The sequence below is a fragment of the Sceloporus undulatus genome, chromosome 7 (genome assembly GCF_019175285.1).
Source record: "Sceloporus undulatus isolate JIND9_A2432 ecotype Alabama chromosome 7, SceUnd_v1.1, whole genome shotgun sequence".
Taxonomy (NCBI): Eukaryota; Metazoa; Chordata; class Lepidosauria; order Squamata; family Phrynosomatidae; genus Sceloporus; species Sceloporus undulatus.
In genome coordinates this window covers 2,867,717-2,892,131 of record NC_056528.1, presented here as the reverse complement: position 1 = coordinate 2,892,131, position 24,415 = coordinate 2,867,717, and the positions used below count along the sequence as shown (strand labels likewise).

The 24,415-nt window shown below is 43.2% G+C and overlaps 3 protein-coding genes across 5 annotated transcripts in view; all 3 read left to right on the top strand.

Moving 5' to 3' along the window:
- The first annotated feature begins 80 nt into the window (after positions 1 to 80).
- Positions 81 to 10,786, top strand: NMNAT1 (nicotinamide nucleotide adenylyltransferase 1). Of its 2 annotated transcripts, none has more exons than XM_042479745.1 (5): positions 81 to 162; positions 7,561 to 7,722; positions 8,145 to 8,328; positions 8,930 to 9,069; positions 9,505 to 10,786. In XM_042479745.1, exons 1-5 carry the CDS (start codon positions 105 to 107, stop codon positions 9,906 to 9,908), a joined length of 948 nt encoding a protein of 315 aa, XP_042335679.1. In that variant the 5' UTR covers positions 81 to 104; the 3' UTR covers positions 9,909 to 10,786. The 2 variants fall into 2 exon arrangements, with proteins under 2 accessions (XP_042335679.1, XP_042335678.1); XM_042479744.1 differs by lacking the exon at positions 81 to 162 and adding an exon at positions 3,152 to 3,497.
- Positions 10,787 to 14,870: 4,084 nt separating this feature from the next.
- RBP7 (retinol binding protein 7) lies at positions 14,871 to 18,627 on the top strand. The gene is made up of 4 exons (XM_042479747.1): positions 14,871 to 15,083; positions 16,455 to 16,633; positions 17,573 to 17,674; positions 18,375 to 18,627. Exons 1-4 carry the CDS (start codon positions 15,011 to 15,013, stop codon positions 18,423 to 18,425), a joined length of 405 nt encoding a protein of 134 aa, XP_042335681.1. The 5' UTR covers positions 14,871 to 15,010; the 3' UTR covers positions 18,426 to 18,627.
- A 2,508-nt stretch (positions 18,628 to 21,135) lies between these two features.
- UBE4B (ubiquitination factor E4B) overlaps positions 21,136 to 24,415 on the top strand; it is a 37,812-nt gene continuing 34,532 nt past the window's right edge. Inside the window, exon 1 of one of the 2 annotated variants that reach the window (XM_042478277.1) lies at positions 21,136 to 22,631. In XM_042478277.1, coding sequence (XP_042334211.1) covers positions 22,608 to 22,631 — 24 coding nt within the window. In that variant the 5' untranslated portion in view covers positions 21,136 to 22,607. The remainder of the gene's footprint in view (positions 22,632 to 24,415) is intronic. The other variant, XM_042478278.1, reaches the window with a different exon arrangement.

Here is a 24,415-nt window from a genome sequence, read left to right as displayed (position 1 = left end):
CTCGAGAGCCACTTCCGGCGTGTGCGCGGCCAATCAGAAGGCGCTTCGGGGGTACGGCGGCGATAGCGTTCCCCCGGGAACCTCGACCGCACTCTTTGGTTCCGATGCTGCGGTGCTTCCGCTCCTTCTCCCCTCTCCAAGGAGGCCGCCTTTTCCAGGCTGGTAAGGGCTGTTTTAGGGGCTTTCAGAGGGGCAAAGGGGTGCTCTGGGGGATGAAGGGGCCTTAAAGGGTCACTGAGAAGCAGGTAAAGGGGGTCTTTAAGGGAAGGGCAGCCTTAGTATATTAAGCTAGCTGACCGTTAATTGCATTCTGCCTCCCTTCTATAAGGCTGTTTCCTTGCTTACTTACCAGGAGCACTTATTTTGTATCTATAGGTGCATCTATACCAGTGGTCCCCAAAACTGTGCTCTTTTAGGGATTTCTTTGGACTCCAGTTCCCAGAATTCCAGACTATTGGCCAACATGGCCAAGGCTAATAATAATAATAATAATAAACTTTTATTTCTATCCTGCCTCTCCATAGGATCGGGGCGGCTTACAGCAATAATTAAACCCATACAATATACAGTAAAATAAGTCCTGTCGTTCCCTCCTTCCTCAGACAAAAACATAATAATTCCAATATAACACTAATAAAATATAATAATAATAGTAGTAATAAAATTTATTTATATCCCGCTAATTTATATTGGGGCAGCTGACAAAGATTAGAAAAGAACATGTATTTCCAAACCCTCAGTCCCCCGTCCTCTTAAAATACAATTATACGATATAAGAGTTAATACACACACAAACACACAAACACACACACACAGAGCAAACTATAGAACGGGACTAAAGTGCAGTCGGAGATCTTACAGTTCTTCTGACGGCATTAAATGCATTAAATCATTGAAACCATCAGAGACAGGAAAACAGGTGAAGTCCAAAATCTCTCCAAGGGCACAGTTTGGGGGCCACTGATCTATACAGTATAAATAATCAGGGCTGAGAGTATGTGACTTCGAACCCTAGGGTTTGAAGAGACCCCCCCCCTCAAGGGTCACCCAGTCCAACCCTCAGCCATGTAGGAAGACACCATCAAACAGGGCTCCAAAACCAGGGCTGGGAAGTTGGGCAATTTTGGGGGTTACTCCTTGTCTACTCTGGAGTAAGATATTTTTTCTTAATGTTACGCCTACTCCTACTCTACTCCTCAGTCAAAAAATAAAAATGTGTGTTTGCATATACAATATAAGAACAGGAATAAGGAATAAAATATATAATATCTTGTTATTCCTTATTCCTACTCCTATAAAAACTTCTTACTCCCCAGCCCTGGAAATTGGCCATGGCTCCATATAATGGGATCCTGGAATTGTGGTTTGCAGTGGCACCAGAGCTCTATGATACTTCAGGCTCAATACCTCACAAAACTACAAAACCCAGGATTCCATAGCAAGGAGCCATGGCCATGGAAGCGGTGCCAAACTGTATCAATTCTGCAGTGTGCACACAACCGATCTGGGCGAAGCGGAGGAAAGACTTGAGAGCTTTTCGTATGTAGAGAGATCTGGTACCTTTGAGACTAACTAAAAGAAAGGCATGAGTTTGCTTCCTCAGATGCATTTGGTCAAGTTAATGATTTGTAAGAGCTGTCCCTCGGCTCAAACTGTCAGGAGTGGCTCAGAGGATGATGCCATAAGAAAACACTAAGTTCTGTCAGACAAATTTCAACAAACGGCGGCAAATTCTAGCATATCAAAAAAGGCTAGGAATCCTTGGGGATTCAGGTACAAGTGTCTGAAACGCCTGGGACCGAAACTGTTTTGTATTTTGATTTTATTTTGGAATAAACATGTATACGTAGATAATAAAGTATTTTGGAGATGGGACACAAGTCTAAATGCAAAATTCATGAATGCATACACACACACACTTTATATGCATGGCCTGAAGGTAATTTTATACAATGTTTTTGAATAATTTTGTACATGAAACAAAGGTTGTGTACACTGAACCATCAGGAAGCAAAAGTGTCACTATCTCAGCCACCCATGAAAAAGGTTTTTGGAGTACTTTGGAATTTTGGCTAAGGAGGACTCATCCTTATTAGTGTCATACACACACACACTCTCTCTCTCTTTTTCTGCAAGGAGACTTTTTCTGTGCATGATATTTTCTGCATACAGGTTGAATATAAAGAGGGATAGTATGCAGCCTTGCCTAACCCCTTTTGCGATGCTAATAGCCTAATAGTCTTTTAGAGTAGTGGGGATAGGGCAGATACAAAAACTGGGAAGCCGTCAGTTGTGTTATCATTCAGTTGGTCTAATAATAATAATAATAATAATAATAAAAAATATAAATTTTATTTATATACTGCTTTTCCACAGCGATCAAAGCGGTTCACAGTAGTATCAAATATACATAACATGCCAGGGCTTGATGTTCCCCTGATCTAAACATCTGCCTGTCCTTCCAGACTGAACCATCCACCTAATGCTTGCAATGAGGAAAAGGCGCTGTCCAAAATCCCTCCCACCCCCCTCTTTCAACTTGCTCCCTTGACATTGAAACAGCTCACACTAGATGCTGCTCCTCTCGTCTCCGGTTCCCTGGCAGTTCCCATGGCAACTGTCTCCCCATCGCTCCTCCTGCCATGCTTCACGCTACATGCGCAGGGCTTGTGACCGCTAACTGTTCCCTATAGCAACAACAAAGGGGAGTTTGTGAGCTATTTTAAAATGTGGATGATGGGATCCTGCACACTTGAAAGCCAGTTTGAAGTCTCGGGACTGTAAAACCTCTTCCCTCCTTAAATAACTCTCTTTTCAACTCAAAACACCACCTGAGGTGAGCATCCTATGAATAGTTAAACACCTTAGCTATCCCTGATTCTGAATATCTTTCCACTGTGGCCACTGCAGAGATCAGTCAGTTTTCTCCATTGGCAAAGAAAGGATGGAAGTAGAGTGAATCTAGTGGGGTGCCCATGGTTGGCAAGGATGGAGCGGAAGGAACTGCTGAACCCGATGCCCAGCGCTTTAAAGGTCAGACGTGCCAGAGGCAGCTGCATTCAGACACTGGCTTGTAACAGATCCCAGTCTTGGTCTCCTTGTTCAGGACCAGGCCAGGAGATACCATGTTGGCCAACCAGAATGGTCCCAGGAAACAGAAAAAGGCTGTAAGAAAGCAACCAACAACAACAAAAGTTGCAGTTAGAGTGGGGAGGGGAGAAAGGCACATCATTTCAGCTATAAACCCCCCATCAGATGTGAATGCAGGACTTGGGGGCATATATCCCACTGGATGTCATTACACTGCACCTCCCATGATTCCTCACCATTTGGCTCTACTGGCAAGAGCTGATGGAAGTTGCAGTCCAACAACATCTGGAGCACCCTTGCCCACTTGATCATCGGCACCTATTGATTTCTGTGCTGCTTTTTCATGGTGAAACCATGCTCAAAGTGGCCAACAGCAGCTTTGTGGGAGAATACAGGGACATTTCCAGGTAAGGCTGCAATACTGATAAGATAGGTTTTCAGCAGTGCTACAAATAGGCAGAATGTCTCATGTTGATCAATAGGTACTAAGATAAAGCTCTTTACCAACAGCGGGTTCTAACAAGGAAATGTGAAGAGATATAATGATACGTACCAACTGATATTATGCTGGTTACAGACAGAGTCACTGAGAAGTAATATAGCTCAGGAGTAGTTTTAACCTGTTGGAAGGAAACAGACATTTTCTTGTTTCTAAAGATTTGCCCCCAACAATTTAAAAATTAGGCTTCCTTCATTGAATCTATCTACCTTGTACTGTCGTTTTCCTCTGTTCCTAATGCTTTCCACCTTACCAAACTCTTCTAATAAATCATGTCATCTCATGATATGTCCAGAACATGAACGCCTCAGAAGTCATTTTGGCTTCTAGGGAGAGTTCAGGCCTGGTTTGCCCATTTATTTGTCTTCTGACAGCCCATGATATCTGCAAAACCCTTCTCCAGCACCATAATTCAAATGAGTTCTCTTCCCGTCAGTCTTCTTTGCAGTCGAGCCTTAACTATATATAGAAATAGGAAAACTCTAGTACTTGTGGCTAGATATAATGGGAGCAGCGATTACCCACACATTGCATTGCTAAGGCAGTCAGTGCAGTGGTGCAAACTCCTTGGGCAAAAGATGCCACTCCGAAGATGGAGAAGATGGTCCTTAGCTCCCAGGGAATGGGTTCCAACAAGACCAGCAGCAGAGACAGCCCTGCAGAGATGGCAAGGAGGGAGTTTGCATCAAGGCCAAGAGACAGGACGGTTGATACACTCTTGTGTGTACTTGTGCCTTCAAGTTATTTCTGACTTGAAAAATTCAAGTTTCCTGTCATTCAGTTTTATTGGCAAGATTTATTCAGAGGTTTGCCATTGCTTTCCCTGAGGCTGAGGGCATGTAACTTGCCCAAGCTCACCCAGTGGGTTTCATGGCTGAGCAGGGATTTGAACCCTGGTCTCCAGCATTGTAGTCGAACACTGAAACCAGAAGTTTAGAAATTGTGTTCCAGATCTCACAGAAGCAAAGGGAGTGAAGGAGGAACACTTCCACAGTGATGCCATGTGACTGTTTCATTATTGGGCACATGCCACAATGAACAAGAGTGAGGAACAAGACTGTGACTTTCATCCAAAATACAAAAACCTCTCCAAATGGCACCTTTGGCAGAAATAAAACACACACACGCATCCATCTGAACAATGGCTGTTCAGACATTTAGCTCTCTAAATGGCAGTGGAGCCAGGAACATACCAGTGGCAAAGAACGTGAAGACGATGCTTCCAACTAGGTTATTCAGAAGAGGCTGGCTGCAGTAGCGAGCGGATTTTGGTCTGAAAAAGCAGCATTGAGAAAACAGGAATCCAACTGTGTCCCAGGTTAATAAGGAGATCTTCAAGTATGACAGAGTAATTTCACTTCTTTGGACAGCTCTAGGCTGTTAGGCAATGCATCCTTCCCACTGGAAAATACACTTTCATGTATTCCTTTGTTTAAGGGCTAGAAACGTGCAGCCACTACTGGGAAGTGTTGTCCTTCCCAACTAATTCAAACCATATCTGGAGGATACCAGTTGAGAGAGACTGGCCATGCTGGCTGGAGGATTTGGGGAGGTATGTTCCAAAAAAGTAACTTTCTCATGCTATGCCCTCGATGAGGATGCCATACACAGGCGCTGGAGATTACATTATTGCTGCTGTAAACAGAAATTTAACAAACTGAAATTTGAAATTTAACAAACATTCCTACAGGCTTCGGCTGCATTTTGAGTCCTTTGGGTCTGGAGTTTGAATCCTCAGAACTATGAGGGGACAATATCAGGAAAACTGCTGCTAATCTCCCTGTGGTTTTTAAAAAAAAGTAACCAAGACCAATCCCAAAATACTAATGGGCCAGGCTGCCAGTTCTCTCTGCTCAAGAATGCTGCCGTGGGATATTCTGGGTGGCTCCTCAGACGTCTTAGAAGGTATGCCAGCAAATCAAGGCAAATCACAAGCAAGATGAATGAATGAGAGCCCCTGTTTTTACCTTAGTAGGACATAGAGTTGCAGGAGGAGAATGGCGAGCCCAATGGCAAAGATGATGAGCTGGCTGAGGAAAGAGAAACGGGGAGAAATACAGAGGACTGTTAAGATTTTTCAACCTGGACTGGAGTCACAAATCTACTACAGATCCAGCAGTTTAGCTTTCCTTAGCTTATCTCTACACAAATTTCCATAGAGTTTGGGGAAATATCCTTTTTGCACTACATCTCCCAGGTTTCCCAGCCAGTTCATTGTGGAGCCTGGGAATTGTAGTCCAAAATGCAACCTCTCCTAGCTTATGTGTTCTTCCTCATGAATAACATTGCCATCTTGACCACTCTCTGGTGATGCTTGGCCATACATGTCCTTGTTTTCGTCTGTGAAATGTTGGAGAGTAAGTCATGGGTGCTTACAATCTCAAGTGGTGACGCTTTGGTAGGCATCGGCCGGCATGGTAGGCAGCATGGGCCAGGCAGAAGTGAATCATTACTGACTGTCAAGAATCTGGGAAGAGAGAGAGCAGCAGCTTAGAATTCCTTCTTTTAGGATTTTAAACATAAAACCCCAAATTTACCTGTTTCTCTGTTCTGCTTCCCAACAAAGGAAAAGCCTGAAGCTCAATGGAAACTCAGACCTTAGCATTTCCAATTGTTTATAACAGATGTAGTAGAGATCATCATCATCATCATCAAAATATTGTAATATAAATATTGTGTAGATCTCTTAATATGTGTATGTTATGCAGCCTAATATGTGTATTTTATGTAACGATTGTGTTTTAACTATGTTGTAACCCGTCTCGAGCTGCGAGGGGAGGTGGGTAAGAAATAAAATCATCATCATCATCATTTTAAAAAGCCATTTATATCCTGCCTCTTCCCCAATACTTGGATCAAGGCAGCTTACCAAAAAGAAAAGAAATAGAGGTCAGAATACATACAAACACATAGGAATCGCAGTAAAAAGAGACTAAAATCCTAAAACACACAAAACATTTCATACCAAGAAAGGCATATACATAAAAATCCCCAAGGCAGACATTTTGTCCAGGAAGAGGAAGGAGGAATTGTTTTTAAAAATCCTTATGTAGGGCAATACCTTTCTTTTAGGCCAACTCCAGATCACAAGAGGGAGCGTGCAGAATTTAGACTTCTCTTTCACTCATCAGATACTGCCGGTAGTAACTGTCACCTCTTCTGCTGTTGTGACCTACAGCTCCCATAATCCCTTACTATTGGCCTTGCTGGCTGAGGCTGATGGGAGCTGAAGTCCCCAAAAAGTAACTCAGGGTTAGGTGATGAACAAAGTCAAAGGAGGGGGGTTGAGTCTGCAGGCGTTCAAATTACACTCTTGTGAGATGGTTTCAGGTTGCAGGTGGCCTTTCCAGAAGTCTGAATTCATGGAGAAACAAGAATGATTGAACAATTATATATCTAGAGGTAGCTAGCTGTGTTGGCCAAACAGCAAAATCTAAAATACAGTATATATTCTTGTGGTACCATTATTTGGTTGTTATTTGCCATCAAGTTGACTTTGAGTTACAACAATCCAGTGAAAGGAAGACTTGCAAGATCCCTAGTTCTCAACTGTCTTGCAAACTCAGTGCAGCTGTGGCTTCTTTAACTGAATGCATCCAACTGTAAATTACATGCATTAGGGCCAATCAAAAACACAAAATCAGAACGCTTTCAAATCTCACAAGTTTCTTTGTTAAAAGTCATTTTAGGGGAAGAGATGTGATGATGGAAAGTCACATATATTGCATCTTTCTTGAGACATTAAAGCTGACTTTTAAGATGGCGATGGAAGGAGGTGTGATGCAGGTAAAGGCCGCTGCTGTTGTGGCCATGAAACATTTGAGCCAGAAAAGCAAGGCAAGGCAGTAAACAGAAAATGACTGAGCCTCTTTTTTTTGGAACTGTTGTTATAAATGACTGTTAACAAATTTATTGTTGCAAATGACTGTTACAAACAGCTATTACTATCTTATTTTCTTATTAATATGCAGCGTGCGATTGCCCGACCTTGTTTCTCCCCCTGCGTCAAAAGACTATGGAGAATTCAGATACCAGGAGTGAGGTGGTTCTTCTGGCATGTGGGTCTTTCAATCCAATCACCAACATGCATCTCCGACTCTTTGAACTGGCGAGGGATCACTTGCACGAAACAGGTAAAAACCAATCACTTCTTTGAGAATCCATTGGCTTTATCGCTCAAGACCAGGCATGTGAAAAAAGCAACATGTTTACAACAGACAACAGGCACAGTTGGAGAAAGCTCAGTTATTGCTATTAAAAACATATAGTTCTGGTTGCAGTGTTGCAAGGATTTTGTGGGATATTAGTTGCTCCCAATAGCACTTTGGCATACTTCTTTGAGAATCTGTCAAATGTATACAGGGATTTTTTTAAACATTCAATTAACTTTATTGGTTCAGTCATATCCATTGTGATCACTTTGAAGAGTTGTTTTCCCCTTGCAGCTACTGCTCACACTTTGTGGCAAGAGGGAAATGAACCCAGGTTTCCCAAGTCTAAGGCCGCCTCTAACCATCACACCCCGCTGGTTGTCCGTTTTATCACCCAACTACAGGGAAGTACAAAGTGGTGAAAGGGATCATTTCACCTGTGGGGGATGCCTATAAGAAGAAAAGCCTGATCAGCGCTAGGCACCGGGTGGCCATGGCAAAGCTTGCAACAGAGAGCTGCGACTGGGTGGATGTGGACGATTGGGAGAGCAGCCAGCAGGAATGGCAGGAGACCGTCAAAGTCCTCAGGTATGATCACTTTCCAGGAAAGTTGCGGAGTGTGGTCTTGCCTGGGCTGTGCCTCTCTGTTCAGGACCTCCAGTTTCCCTTTGAAAAAGGAGAACGCACCATAAATTTCACTTATATCTGAGCAAACACATATAAGATTGTATTGTAAGGTTTTGGTACAGTGCACACTTTCCACGGAGCAACCTCCTCTGAATCCAGTGGCACTTAGTTCCAAACAGTTTACGTCAGTGTCATAAAAATAAACACCTAATCAGAAAATCATAAAAAATGAAAGCCTAGTATAGGGGCATTTATCATGTGGTTTAGGAATGATGGGAGTTGTGGTCCTGCACGTCTGTGTTGTTGGTTGCCAGGTTGTTTGCAGCTACTGTTGAAAAGGCCACCTGTAACTCAGCTTCAATTTTTATAACTGCAAATTGTAGTGGAGCCCTCCTCTGTCTCTCTCTTGACTCCATTCCTTTCCATTTCTCCCTCGTAGTTCTCCCTGTATAGGTTTATAGACTGTAAGCCCTTTGGGGGTATGAGAAAGAGAAAATTCAGTGCTCTATATTGCCACATTTCTTCCCTTGGTTTTTGTTTTAGATTCTGTTTTATCTCATAGGCATCACCAGCAAAAGCTGAAGGATTTGTATTGCGCTTCGGCCGTTGACAATGCCACTCCTCAGAATAAAGTGGGCCGGAAGAGGAAGCGGGAGGCAGGAGGCCAACCCTCTCTCAAGAGAAACCAGTCACAAACAAAAGGTTGGGTTCAATCTCAGAATTAAATGAGGAAGAGATCTTGGCCGTCTGCTAGTCTAAGACAATGCTTATTGCAGGATCCAGGTGTAGCATGTATACACTACATTAGAGGATGCCATTGATCCTTAGTGCAAATAGTACCTTCTTTTATGGATCCATGACCATAAATCAATACCCTCCTCTGCACTGCAGGAAGCAAGGAGAGATGGCTTTCCTGCCTCTCTTTAAACACCCCTCATAAAGAAAGAGCTTGACTTGAACCCTGGTCTCCAGAGCAAAAAAGAGACATTATTGCAGAATGCATTAAGATTGTAATGTCCAGACGTTCTGGCTTGAATGCTTAATTCGAATACAAGGAGAGACAGCTATGATTTTATTTCTCAATTGGTTTCAGGTAATAAACCTGATCATTCCTGTTTTTCGTTGTTTGATGTCTAGCTGTCCCTCAGCTGAAGATGCTGTGCGGGTCGGATGTCCTGGACTCTTTCATACTCCCCAATCTCTGGAAACCAGAAGACATCACAGAAATCCTAACCAACTATGGCATGGTATGCATCACCCGACTTGGGAACTTTTCCCAGAAATCCATATATGATTCTGACATGCTTTGGAGACACAAGGATAATATTCTTCTAGTAGATGAATGGATCACCAATGATATCTCAGCCACCAAGATCCGGAGAGCCCTGAGGAGGAACCAAAGTGTCCGATACCTGATTCCTGACGCTGTTGTAGACTATATCAGGCAACACAACGTATACACTGGGGAGAGTGAAGAAAAGAATAAGGGAGCGAGCCTAGCTCCTTATCAAAGATACACAAGGGAGGCCACCAAAAATTGAGTGGTCCCTCCCTTCAGGTGGGGCTTGGGGAGGATGGGGGGTACTTTTTGAGAGCCTAAATGGATGGCCTCTTTCACAGGCCATGGCCACCAGTGGAATTCCTTTGTGTGCTGTGATCAGAGCTTTAGGTCCATTTTTGTTTGGACCGACATGTTAGAGATATATCTGATCAAACAGAAAATTACATAAGTTACAATTACGTAAGATGCGTTTATCATATCGGGTCCCACTCTTTTTCTATTACTGTAATGCCTTTATAGGACAAACGACCTGTTAAAATGTCCATCTCCCACATTTCAAGAACTTCCACCATATTTCATGATCAGGTGTCTCATGATTTTTCCAAAATTGGGCTAATATAGTTCTGGCGGCGGTTACTAAATGTAGTAAGATTCTTCCATGCTTGATCTTGATTTGTGTTGAAAGTTTATCTAGCATGTTTAACAAATGCATTTCCGGACACATTTTGAAATTAATCTCCAACGTCTGCTCAATTTCTCTATGTATGGTTTTCCCGTGAAGTTTTAGTTTTGGACATTTCCACCATACGTGGATCCAAGTTCTGGGTGCATTATCACACTTCCAACAAGTTCCTGGGTCTGTTTTGTACATGTTTGCTAGTTTATTAGGGGTCAAATGCCACCTATGTTCCATCTTCCAAAAACATTTCCGAAGACTTTGGGACTTTGTGAATTTCTTTGTTTTTTTCACGGGCTGATTTCAAATTGTCCATATCTATCATGTGCCCTAAATCAGATGCCCATTTTATCATTGTATCTGTGACAGGTTCTTTCTCCTGTTCCAAATTTCTAAGAAATTTGTATAGTTTTGCTATCTCTTTCTTGGCTGTATCTAATAAAATGTTTGCAAATTCTGAAGTTTCCTCTTCAAAATCTTGGGTTTTTTTAAACGTATTTTAAATCTTTCTTTAATCTGTAAATAAGGATACCAGCGCACCTTTAGATCTAATTGTTTTAATGCTTCCATGGGTTTCATTTCAAATCTATTCTCTTTGGTCTTAAACAGGATGTCTTTGGCCCCATACAGACAAGCCAAAATAAAGCTGCTTCAGGTCACTTTGGAGGTATGCTCTTTAAATGATGCATGCGTCCTAAGAGTCTGGAAGCTGCGCCAAAGCTATCCTATCCTTTGGGGAGGATGGAGGGCACTTTTTGAGAGCCTAAATTGATGGCCTCTTTCACAGACCATCGCCACTAGAGCGGGTGGAATTCCTTTGTGTGCCGTGATCAGAGTTTAGGTCCATTTTTGTTTGGAATGACTTGAAGGCAAACAACAATAAAGTATATCCTCCAACTCCTGGTCATCCTTAGCATTCTTCCATCCAAGCCCTATCCAGGCTTGACCCTATTTAGATTTCTAGATCAGAAAAGTGTGTCTTCAGGGGATTTTGATCAACTAGAAACCAGAAAACAATGAACAGGATGAACTAGAGAACAATCAAACCCCACAGACAGGAAAGGAGGCCTGGCATCTGGGATTGCAATCCCATTATGATCGCTGCATGCATTGGAGAGCACAATACAAGAGCCAGAACTGTGGTCAGAGTTCGAGGTCTCCCCTGTGGTATTGAATGTACTTCCAGAGAGATTGCTAAATCGGGAAGAGGCGCAGAGGGAGGGGTTTGCCGGTTCAGGAGTCTGATTAACCAAGGAAACTTCCTTTTACACCCACAGCTTCTGAAATTCATTGGGAGGGAGAGCTATATAAATAACTTTGACGGAAGCACGATCTGGTGCAAAGTTAACATCATGGTCTTGCTTCATCCTATTCACTGTTTCATCCTATCTACCTCTACGGTTCAATTCTCTGCCCAGCCATGGCAACCCATTGGGTGACCTTGGGTAAGTCATGCTCTCTCAGCCTCAGGGGAAGTCAGTGGCAAACCTCCTCTGAACAAGTTTGGCCAAGAAAACCCTATGATAGCTCCATCACCTTAGGGTCGCCGTAAGTTGGAAACTGGCTTGAAGGCACACAACAACAAAACAAACCACTACCCAGAGGATTACAAATTGCTGGGCTTTTAATGGCCAGCCCTACCAATAGACAGAGTGAAGCAGTTGCCTCAGGCAGCAACAAGGTATTGGAAGGGAGAACTGAGTCTTGTGCAGCCTGTTTTGCATCCTAAAATACTGCCAGCTGCCTGTAATAGCAGCCACTGCCCTCTTACCAAAGCGGAAGAAACTTTCAATTGCTGTCACAGTTGGCTTTTGCATATAGAATGGGAGTTGAGAGTGCCATGTTTCCCTCAGGCAGCAAAATGTCTGAGGTCAGCCCTGAGGCTGAAGGTTCCTCTGGTCTCTGTCATGGGTCAGAGGATGATCAAAGTATCACTCCCAACCCTGCTCTTCCCAAGAGGAACAATGTGGGGTAGGCACAAAGTTCTCTAAACTCTGGTCCTCCTCCAGATGTTTTGAACTCCAGGTCCCAGAATTCTTGACTATTGACCTAGCTGGCTGGGGCTTCTGGGAGTTGAAGTCCAAAACACCTGGAGGGCCAAAGTTTGTAGTGATTTGAGTATGGACTAAGATTCTGAGAGACCACTGCCATAGGAATTCAGAGTCACCCTATGCAATTGATGAGCTTTACATTCAGGAAGGAAGAGCTCCTCCTCCACACAATGCATAAAGAGCTTTCAAAATTCACTGCCACAAGATCCTTGCAGGATTATTGCTGCTAACTGCTACTGATAACTTTATATTGTCTGCTATCAGTGGGTTTTTTTAAACAGCTACCTCTGATCCTATTTTTAAAAAGACCCACTGATGGCTAACTATGCAAATAATCATGCAAGGATCTTGTGGCAGTGAATAGCTAACTCCGATCCTGACAGCCAGTGTGGTGCAGTGGTTTGAGTCTTGGACTATGACTCTGGAGACCAGGGTTCAGTTCCTAGCCTGGCCATTAAATGCCCTGGGGGACCTTGGTCAAGTCACATGCTCTCAGCCTCAGGGAAAGGCAATGGCAAACCTCCTCTGAACAAATCCTACCTAGAGAAACCCCATAATAGCTTCACCTTAGGCTCACCATAAATCAGAAATGACTTGAAGGCACTACTGTGTTTTTATACATTGTAAGCTGCTTTGTGCACAAGTCTGTAGCAAAGTGGCATACAAATAAGCTGAAAAGGAAGGAGAAGAAAGAGATTTTGAGGTGCAAAGAGCCGAGGGAGGCTTTTGCCTCCATAAACTTTCCAGAGATACTTCTGACTGGCTAATGTTACAAACAGGATACTGGCCTAAAACAGAGTGGGAATTGCACAGCCCTCTGGATGTTGTTGGGCTGCAGTTGCCAACATTTATTCTGACAATAAGGCTAAAGACCCTGTAAATCCTACAAATCCCAGGATTTCATCGGATGGAGCTACAGCACTAAAAGTAGCATCGAACTGTGTTATTTCTACATAGTCTCACATTCAGCCTGCTGCAACACTACACCACGCTGGCTCTATTTGGTAGTATCTCTTCCTCATACAGGGACTCTGGTGTAAGGGCAAAATCAGCAAGCAAGTTTTCAGGATAGTAAGGAGCTAAAACAATGATATCTCTGAGGACAAGGACATGGAGAAACTAGTGCAAGAGTGCTCTCCCTTAGCAACATTTGGCTAACCTCAAGTGAGCAATATTGACCAAAATGGCTGTTTCACTGACCAAGCCCCTTTCCCCTCCTTCCTTGCTCCCTGAGTCCCAGGGAAGAGATCTTCAGAGGACTAATGGGGTTTTCTAGGCAAGATTCAGAGGGAGTTTGCTACTTCTTCCCTCTATGGCTAAGAGAGTGTGACTTGCCCAAGATCACCCAGTGTGTTTCCATGGCTGAGCATGAATTCAAACCCTGGTCCTAGACCAATACTCAAACCAATACTGTACTCCGTGGTCCCAAGTCTTACTCTCTCAGCCTCAGAGGATGACAACGGCAAACATGATAGTTTGTTTTAAGATTGCCATAAGTCAGAAATGACGTGAAGGCACACAACAACAAAGAACCACAGAGGTCACTGATTAAGATGTCTGTGAAAAAGCCAGGAGTAGGTGAACATTTTGACACACAACTGTTAGTTAAAAACACCTTGCTACCTGTGCTGCTAAAAAAGTACATGACTGCGGTCTTTCAAGCCTGAACAATGATGAGAACAGACAATTAACTGAGGCCTTTGTATTTGGAGATGACTCACTGGAAAAGAGGCTAATGCTAGGAAAAGTGGGAGGCAGTAGGAAAAGAAGAAGGCTGCATTCCAGGTGGATTGATTCAATCCAGGAAGCCACAGATGCCTTGAGTTTGCAAGACCTGAGCAAAGCAGTTGATGACTAGGGATCTTCATTTATGTGTGTGTAAATTCAAAGATATGGCCAAAGATCTTGTAACGCCTTTGAGACTCACTGAAAGAAGTTGGCAGCAGGAGATTTCGTAGACTAAAGTCTGCTTCCTCAGATGCATTATATGAGTGTGCTTGCCTTCAAATCATCTCCTTCACAGAGTTTTTTTAGGCAAGGAAAACTCAGAGGTGGTGTTGTCAGTTCCTACCTCTGAAATATAGCCTCCAGCACATGGTGTGCATTGGCAGTCTCCCATACAAATACTAACCCAGACTGACCCTGGTTAGCTTCCAAGATCGGACAGGACCTGGTGCCTTTAGGGTATTTAGACCTTTTCATTCATAGGGTTGGCATAAATCGAAGTTGACTTGACAGCAAACAACGACAACCAATCCATGCTGCAGAATGTACCACAATGTTCTACTAAGGTCACACAGGTCTAAAGACAGATCTTTGATCTAAACCCCAGCTTTGCTTCACATTCTCTGCTTTTTTGTGTGTGTGTTACCAAAGAGGTCAAACTGTGCTCTCGCTGCTTCACAACCTTGCGTATGACTCATGAAACACTCACTTTAGTTCTACAAAAAAAAAAAAAAGGCGATTTCAGCCAAGATGAACTTTGTCCTCCACTTTTCCAGCTGCTGCTGATCTGGCCCAATTCGCAACATGTCCTGCCTACAGCCCTCCCCTGTTTCCCTTATAAATGAAGAGCGAGTGGCTACAACTGGCATTTGTCTATTTTCTGGTTGTCTTGAGTGTCTTCCTTAAGCCATGCCTATGGATTTCAGTGGCACCTGGAACCTTGTCAGCAGTGACAACTTTGAAGGTTATATGTTGGCCTTGGGTAAGTAAATACAGCATTGTTAGTGTGTTGACTCCTCTTTTCACCTTTAAAAATATCCACACAAAGCCTGGATGTAGAAGTTTTTCTCTCTGCTCAAGAACTATCTGTGCAATTATATATTTAATTTTAAAGGCAGGCTTTGAATAATTCGGATTTTTTTGTAACAGTTGATGCAGTTATCTCCCCTTCGCATACGTTTATTTCATCGCAGTTAATTGTGTTTTGAATGTATCCTGTACTTGTTTTGTGCATGCGGTTCCTATGAGCCATCCTGAATGCTGTGCAGGTATATTTCAGTTAATAAAACCTTCAACAAAGAAGCTGCTTTTTAACGACAGCTTTTTTTTGCCCTCTCAGCCCCAATTTTCCTCCTTGTCCTCTGTCTAGCTGGTATTTTTTAAGGTAGAATTAGTGCTGGGAGGATGGTGAAGGGAGGCTGGAGAAACGCAGGCTTTTGTTGTCAGGTTGCAGCAGTGTCTCTGCAGTAAGCAATGCAATGAAACTTTAAGTAGAACAAAGTGGGATTCTAGCTGATCCTACTACAGCCATGTGTGCCTACCTACAACAGGCAAGGTAAGCAACAGTTACCTCCAGAATGTGTTACTGAACATGCATGAACAGGAAACCAGAAAGGAAATAAGCCTGCCTTACCAACATGTTTATTGATGTATGTTTAAGTGCTGCTCTTTGTGTGTGTATGATGCGGGAAAGCCCAGAAACATGTGTGTTTCATTAACCAAGGTATCCCTGTACTAACAGTCAAGCTATAACACACACTCCAACTGCCCTAGTTTGGCAGAAACTTCCCTGGTTAATCCTCTGCCATCTCATCTTCTCAAGTGTCCCAGTATCTCTCTCCTCTTCCCCTGCTTTCATTCATCTTTGATTTACTTATTTTGCTGCAAACTGAGATCAAAATGCAATGCAGTTTGCACTCAGTTCACTCAGCAAGACTCCCCCCAATAAGCTTTCTTAAACTCAGTACATAAATAAGTTTTGTGTGTTCTCAATTCATAACTTTTGTCCTCTTGTTGCTTGGCCACACATGTCTGAGTTTTCATATGTTAAATTATAAAGAGTATGGATAAACCTAATCTCTTACCTGGATTTTTCTTATCTTGTGCTTGTGTTCTTCCTAACTTTTGTTATGATGAGCCACACGTGTCTCAGTTTTCATCTGTTAAATGATAAATGATATGGATAAACCCAATCAAATGCAAAAGTTGAACTGAATATAAACTTTAAAGCTAGCTTGGGCAGGTGGGATGGAAGTAGTGTGGGCAAACAGCTGGTTGTCAGTATAAGCAGAAAATCCAGCGTGTAGAATAAGTGATGGATAATCTGGATGTGTTAACATCTCTCTCCACAAAGGTATTGACTTTGCCACTCGCAAGATAGCAAAAATGCTGAAGCCACAGAAGGTGATAAAACAGGAGGGAGACTCCTTTACTATCAGCACAACAAGTACTTTCCGAAACTATTTTGTCCAGTTCAAAATTGGAGAGGAGTTTGAAGAAGACAACAAAGGTTTGGACAACAGAAAATGCAAGGTGAGAAGCACTGAAAAGATCCAAATGTGCACCCTTAATTGGAAATATGTGTAAGTGTATCGTTGTTGTTGTGTGCCTTCAAGTCATTTCTGACTTATGGCAACCCTGGAGGAATTTATTCAGAAGGATGTTTGTCTTTGCCTTCCTCTGAGACAGAGAAAGCATGACTGGGTTTACTTGGTTGAGGGTGGATTCAAGCCCTGTTCTCAAGAGTCACAGTCCAACGCTCAAACCACTACACCACACTGGTTCTTACTAGTGTGTGTGTGTGTGTCTGCAAGTCAACTGTCAAATTATGGTAACCCCATAAATTTCATATGGTTTTCCTAGGCAGGAATATTCAGAGGTGGTTTTGCCAGTTCCTTCCTCTGAAATATAGCCTACAGCACCTGGTTTTCATTGACTGTCTCCATCCAAGGGCTAACCAGAGCTGACCCTAAGTTATCTTCCAAGATCAGATGGGATCTGGTACATTTAGGGTAGTTCCCCCCTCCCCATTTTTTAAAGTCTGAATATACTCAGAGGAGAAAGGGGGGAAATGGGAGGAGGAGATAGAAAATGGGACATTTTAAATGCAGCTGAGAAAGCAGAATGACTGTCGGGATTAGTCAGGACTGTCTCTTGCCAAATCAGGAGAGATGGACAACAGGGTTGCCAGCTTTTCTATCAGAAACCTAATGTATTCCTAACCAGCCTTCCCCAACTTGGCAGTATTTACTAGATATCCTAGGTGATGGCTCCCATAATCTCTAATCACCAGCCTCCTGGGGATAATGGGGACTGTAGTGCAACATATCTGGAGGGCACCTTCAAGTCAGGGAAGGCTCTCTTATGTAAAAACAAATGCGGGGTTGCAGGGCAGAAAAACAGTTGCAAGTTCAACCAGGACTTGAATATTCTGACTGTACTTCTCTCTTTCCTCCCTACTAAAAATGGCAGAGTGTGGTTACCTGGGAAAACGATAGGCTTGTTTGTGTCCAGACCGGGGAAAAGAAGAACAGAGGTTGGTCGCACTGGATAGAAGGGGATGAACTCTACTTGGTAAGTGGTTCAGGAATGAATGTCTACATATTGCTGATCTAGATTATGAGTGTCCTACTAGATCTCCAAGAGACAAATCAACCCCTCAAAATGTGCTATATATAAATATTTTTGATCTGAAAGTGTCTCCACAGTCAAATTATAGCCAATTTATTTAATGTTGATTTGCCACATGATGATCAGTCTCCTTCCAAAAGGTAACTCTTAACTTATTGTAGGGGAAACTAAAAAGGGAACCTAGCTCAGTGTTTCCATCCATATTGAGGTCATCATGTATTTTAAACCACCAGGAGATGTATGGTTTCTGTTCAGGATGGAGAAAGAAGTCAACCTGAAAGCAATAGGCAAGTGTAGAATGCAGCAGAACTACAAACTGTATAGAGTCTAATCTCTACTTACGGAAACCCTGTAAGGGTTTTCTCTGCAAGATGGCTTCAGAAGAGGTTTGGCGTTACCTTCCTCTAAGAAACAGAAGATATGACTTGCCCAAGATCCCTCAGTGCTTTTCTGAGCCTGGATTTGAACCCAGAACTCCCATGATGCCTAGCCCAACACTCGAACCACTAAACCACACTGGCTCTGAAATGCCTTCTTTATTTGTTCTAATGAGGCTGGCTACTTACTCCATCTTCTGGGCAGGATAATTTTGTTGCAGAACCTTAATGTTGGTTATTTGATATGATAACTCTTTTTTGTGCAGGAACTCCGGTGTGAGGATCAAGTCAGCAGGCAAGTCTTCAAGAGAGGATGAAGTTCAAGAGACGATATCCCTGGGGAAAGAAAAAAACAACAACATGGAGAAAACTTGTTCCTTAGCAACACTCAGTGAGCAGTACTGCCCTTTTCTCCCTCCTCCTTTGCTCTTTGTAAAAACATTCCAGCCGGAAACAAACGTGGCGACTGTTACTGCACTTAATGTATTCCCTTCATTAAAGGGGATGATGGGCAACATATCTGGGAGTCTTTAGTAGTTCTTATAATAGTGTGCTAATTATCCAAACATTGTTTGGATGTGAAATGGGTCACAGGACCTTGACTAAGCTTTTGGACCTCTAATTCTCAAAGAGTAATAGTAGAGCTCTAACTCACAGTCTGGTTATGTCTCCTTCATACTAAGATCTCATTAACAGGCATGCCTCTATCCTGCAGAAATCCTGGGATTTGTAGTTTGCAACAACATTTCACTGATGAAAACCAAGTTGCATGTAGCCAAGCAAGCAACATCAGAGTATGGTCAAGATAGCAAAAGAAGAAAAACACGCAAAGCTAGTAGATGCAGTAGGCTGCTTTTGCCTGACCATACTGGGAAGGGCAGGATTATGCCCTCTCCTTTGGCTGGATTAATAGAGCGCAAACACCTTTTGCATTTGGAGCTCAGTTTGCAGCCATTGAAGGAAGCTGAGGACAAAAGGGGAAAGTGGGAGGAAGAGGAGAAAGGATCTGGGACGTTTTAAAAGCAGATGAAAAGGTGATATGGCAAAGGTTTAAGCAGAACTGTCTACCCAATTTAGGACAGCTGGAGTACATGGGTTTGGTGAAGTATTTAAATGGAGTGGAGGAATGGCACTACCTCCTTCCTCTCACTCAGGCAGGAAAATGTTTTGGCTTGGCCCTGCATAAAAGCTGGCTGCCTTTTACCAACCCATCCTACTTTCTGGATTTCTTCCATTAAAATCAGGCTGCAGGCCTGATGTTCCCTTGAGAGCGATTGGGAAGAAAGGCGAGATGGAAATAACGGATGCTTCTAAGAAGAAAAGCTGAAGCAGCTCCTGCCATGTCTGCGCCGCTAGATGGCCTCTGCTCTGTGCTTTAAACAAAACAGCAGCTGTGCTGGGATTTTGAAACTCTTTATCTTCGAATGCTTTCTTTTTCAGTACAAATAGCAAAACAAACAAACACTTCTAATTCCCAAATGCATCTGAGGAAGTAGACATAACAAGAGTATGTGAAAAAGGGATCTAGGAGTCCTAGTAGACCGCAAGTTGAACATGAGCCAACAGTGAGGATGTGGCAGCTAAAAAGGCCAATACGATTTTAGGTTGCATCAACAGAAATATAGTGTCTAGATCAAGAGAAGTCATAGAGCCACTGTATTCTGCTCTGGTCAGGCCTCACCTGGAATAATCAAGCGTCCAGTTCTGGGCCCCGCAATTCAAAAAGGATGTGGAGACGTTTGGGGTCCCAAGGCGAAGCTGTCATGAGGTTTTCTTGGCCACTTTCTTCAGGTTTTTTGTTATTGTTGTCATCGCTATAAGACAGAGAGAGAGAGAGAGAGACTTGTTCAAAGCCACTCGCTAGGTTTCCACAGCAGAGCCAGGATTCGAACCCTAGTCTCCAGAGTCATAGTCATATTAAATATATATTTATAGTTAAATATAACTGTATACATTATATAGATAAATGATATATAAACGTCCTAATATTGGACCAAAGTCACTTTAATATAATCAATATATTGATAGATTTAATATAGATAAATTATATATACATGTCCAAATATTGGACCAAAGTCACTGTAATATAGATAATAAATGTATATTTAATATATATTAATATATATTTAATATAAAGATTTAATATAGATGATACAATAATATATTATTCTATAGAGACATGTAAATGTCCAAATATTGGACCTAAGTCACTGTAATATAGATAATAAATATATATTCAATATATATATATAATACTGTATATTAATCTATATTTAATATAAAAATTGAATATACTGTAGATAAATGTTTTTATATATATATATATATATATATATAAACATCTAAATGTTGGACCTATGTCACTTTAATACAGATGATAAATATATATTTTATATACATATATACACATTAAATATAGATAAAGATTTAAAATAAATGATATAACATTATATAAAGATACTGTATATAAATATCTAAATATTGGACCTAAGCCACTTTAATATAGATAATAAATATATACAGTAGTTAATATATATCTATGTATATAACATATAAAGATTTAATATAAACTAACTATATATATATATATATATGTCGAAATAAAGAGAACGAATCTTTTTATTGCAACCAATTTGCTCTTTATTATTACTTTTCCCTCACAATTATTTCCCTCAGGAATAAGCCCCGCCCCCTTCCTTTCTTTCATCCTCAACTCTTTTTTCCCGCCTCAGCAAAACCACGCCCCTCACTTGGCCCCGCCCCTGTTGCTATGGAGCAGCCCTTCCTCCTTCAGGAGGAGACGGGCGCTGCTTCTTCTTTCCTATTGGCGCATGCGTGGTGAGCCACCTCTGCCTCTTTTCACAGCTGCTACGACGGATTGGCTGGAGGAGGCTCCTCCCACCTCATTGGCTAATATCAACGCGCGGGGCGGGGGCTGGAGCGGCTGACTTGCGTCCGCGCGCGCGCACGCAAACGCACGCCGGCTAGTGCACGCGCGCGCGCATACCACGCACGCACACGCTGGAGAACTGAGCGGCGGCAGAAAGGAGGAGGAGCGGGTCACGTGATCCGACGTCAAGATGGCCGCCGCTGCTGCTGCTGCTGGTGCTCCTATTGCTGCCTTCGCCGCCGCCTTGTTTTGATGCCTGATCTCCGCGAGGGGAGCCAGGAGCCGGGGAAGCGGAGGAAGAGCCGCGGTTTTCGTGGGGGGAAGCGGGCCTTGGGGTCCGCTGAGGGGATGCGAGGCTGGTAGAGGGAGCGGCTGTCTGGGCGCCTCTGTCTCTATGGGACTGATAGGTTTCCTGAGGGACTCGGAAGGCAGCCTGAGGTCGAGGAGGGGCGGCGAAGGAGAGAGACTCTGGGCTAGAATAAGGCCGCAGTGTGGAGGCAAAGGCTTGGGAGGAGCCCCGAGCGGAGTCTGGCGGGTTTGAAAGCCCACCTCGGAGCATCTCTATAGGGCTCCTCGCAGGAGGAGGGTTCTAGCTGGTCCAGGACCTTCCCTGCCGGGTCTGTGAGCAGCCTTTGGGGCTCTCTGGAACCCCACTGGGGTCTCTGTAGGGAGAATAGGAGACAAGCAGGCCTAGGCCCAAAGGAGAAGCAGGCTGGTAGTATCTCTCTAGTACAGGAGACAGGGAGAGTTAGGCCCAGATCAGTAGTATCTCTGTAGTACAGGAGACAGGTAGCCTTAGGCCCAGATCAGTAGTATCTCTGTAGTACAGGGGATAGGCAGGCTTAGGCCCAACAAAAAGGCAGGTTGGCAGTGTCTCCAGATTGGTAGTATCTTTGTAGAATACGAGACAGGGAAGTTGAGGCCCAACAGAAAAGGAGTAGTATCCCTGTAGTATAGGAGACAGAGAGGCTTAGGCCCAACTGAAAAGGAGATTGGTGGTATCTGCAGGTCGGTAGTATCTCTGTATATAGGAGGTAGGTAGGCTTAGGCCCAACCAGAAAGCAGATTGGTAGTATAGGAGACAGGCTTAGGCCCACAAAGAAGCAGGTTGGCAGTACCTGCAGATTGGTAGTATCTCTGTAGTATAGGAGTCAGGTAGGCTCAGGCCCCGAAAAGCTGAAAGGCCGGTTTCAAAAACAGAGACCGGTTTCCAAAATAGGAGCCGCTTACCTTGGTTTCAAGTGCCTATGAAAAGAGGCTTTCCAAACGCCAGAGGATTGTAAGTAGAGATAGCGAAGGAAGCTTTGACTATCGGAGGAGGCTGGTGTTTGTGTTTGTGTGTGTTTGTTTTGTTTGTTGATGCTCTCTAGCTAAAGCGAGGGAAGGAAGCTGAGAAGGAGGAGAGGAACCGTCTTCTGTGGTGTTGCTCTTTAACCCCTGACTATGCAATTCTGAGACCTTCCTAGGAAAAGAGGCAGCAGCAGGAGAGGAATATTCCCTGGAGAGACTCTCTCTTGTCCTTCAAGCAAGGAAGCAAGCAAGGCACCCCTGAAGGGAAGTCCAGAGCCTCCCCTTTCCCCACACACCTTTCACCATTAAGAGGAAAGCAATGGAGGAGCTGAGCGCGGATGAGGTGAGCTTGGGGCTCCTTGGTTACAATGGGGCGCAATGGGTGAAGGGTGGCTGGGCATTGCCATGTCTGTTACAGGTAAATGGTTCTGCTGGAGATGTATTTTGGGTACAAAAGCTGCTTCAAAAAGTCAGAACCATAGAGTTGGAAGAGACCTCAAGGGCCATCCGGTCCAACCCCATTCTGCCATGCAGGAACTCACCATCAAAGCATACCCAACAGATGGCAATCTGGCCTCTTTGGGAGATATTCAGGGGTAGCTGTGTTGGTCATGTAACAAATGCAAACAAAAATCCATCAGGGATACCTTTATTGGCCAACCGAAATGCACAAATATACTTGTTGCAAGCTTTTGAAGCTCCATGGGCTTCTTCATCAGGCAGGATGTTACAAACCAAACAGGAGGGAAAAAACACAATTGGGGATGTTAGTCAGACGCCTGCATGTTGTTTCAGTCCTTAGTGAAGATGTTATGCTGGGGAGGATATATCTTTTGCAGGCAGATTCCTCCTCCTTCTGGCCATGCTGTAGTAAGGAGATCTTCGAAGTCCAGGGCATTTAAGGTCGATTTGCATCTCAACAGGGACCTCTCTTTTGCAAAACAGTGTGTGGACAGAGAGATCTTGTAGCACCTTTGAGACTTAACTGGAAGAAAGAAGTTGGCAGCATGACCTTTTGTAGGCTTCAGTCTACTTCCTCAGATGCTTTTAGTGAAGTGGAAACCAGGGGCAGACATATATATGCCATTGGTATGTGAGAATATCAATCCAAAATCCTTTGTGTATGGAAATGAAGTAGCCAGTCCAGTGTTAATGATGGTTGTTAGTGAACAAAGACATTGGGGACTTGGCCATTGGGTATGGAAATGAAGAGGCAAGACCAGTTTGGCAATGGAAACTAGCCTATAGGTGAAGAGAATAGATGAGTGCAGGGTGCTTCCATGAGGATGGGGTCAGATAGTGTTGAAATGTGTGGAGAGAGTCAGGAAGCCATAGTCCCTGTTCAGTCCATTGCTGTGAGACTGTAGTTTATGGATGAATTCCAATTCTGCTGTTTTTCTTTCCAATCTACCCTTTTTGGAGGTCTTTAAACAGAGACCATCCGTCAGGGATGCTTGGATTGTGAGTTCCTGCATGGCAGAATGGGATTGGACTGGATGCCCCTTGAAATCTCTTCCAATTCTATACAGTATATGCATTAGTGATTTCCCCAGGTCTAAATTCATGTTTTGCTGCTTTAGGGGGAAATAGTAATAGCAAGAAATATTTCCCTCCCTGCTCCTTTTTTGTTTTGACACACCTCAGCATACTTAACAAGACTACAATTGTGTAGAGGTTGAGGTTATCTCAGTTCCTTCTTGTCTAAATAGTGGTGTGTTTACCTCTGGTGAGTAAACTCCATCAGATCAAACACGTTGCGTTTGGGTCTAATGAAAGCCAGAAACCGGCAGTGTTGTTCTTTTGTCCCGAGGGAAATTTCCTCAAATCACACTCATGAATATTAAAGAATAATTACATTTCTGTCTTCTGTACTCTTTCTCTCTGAGGCTTCTATCACAAAAATGTAACTGAGGTATAGGAACCATTTGGGGCTCTTTCTTTGTCTAAGTTGTTACTAATTTATCGCATGATGTCCTCCTTTTTCTCCAAGGACCTCAAAGTGACATACATGGTTGTCCTAGTTTTTATCCATGTAGCAGCCCTATGGAACAGCTTAGCAAAGAGACAGTAACTGACCAAGGCCACTCAGCTTTAGGGTAGAGTACAGATTCCTTTCTTTCAGCCCTA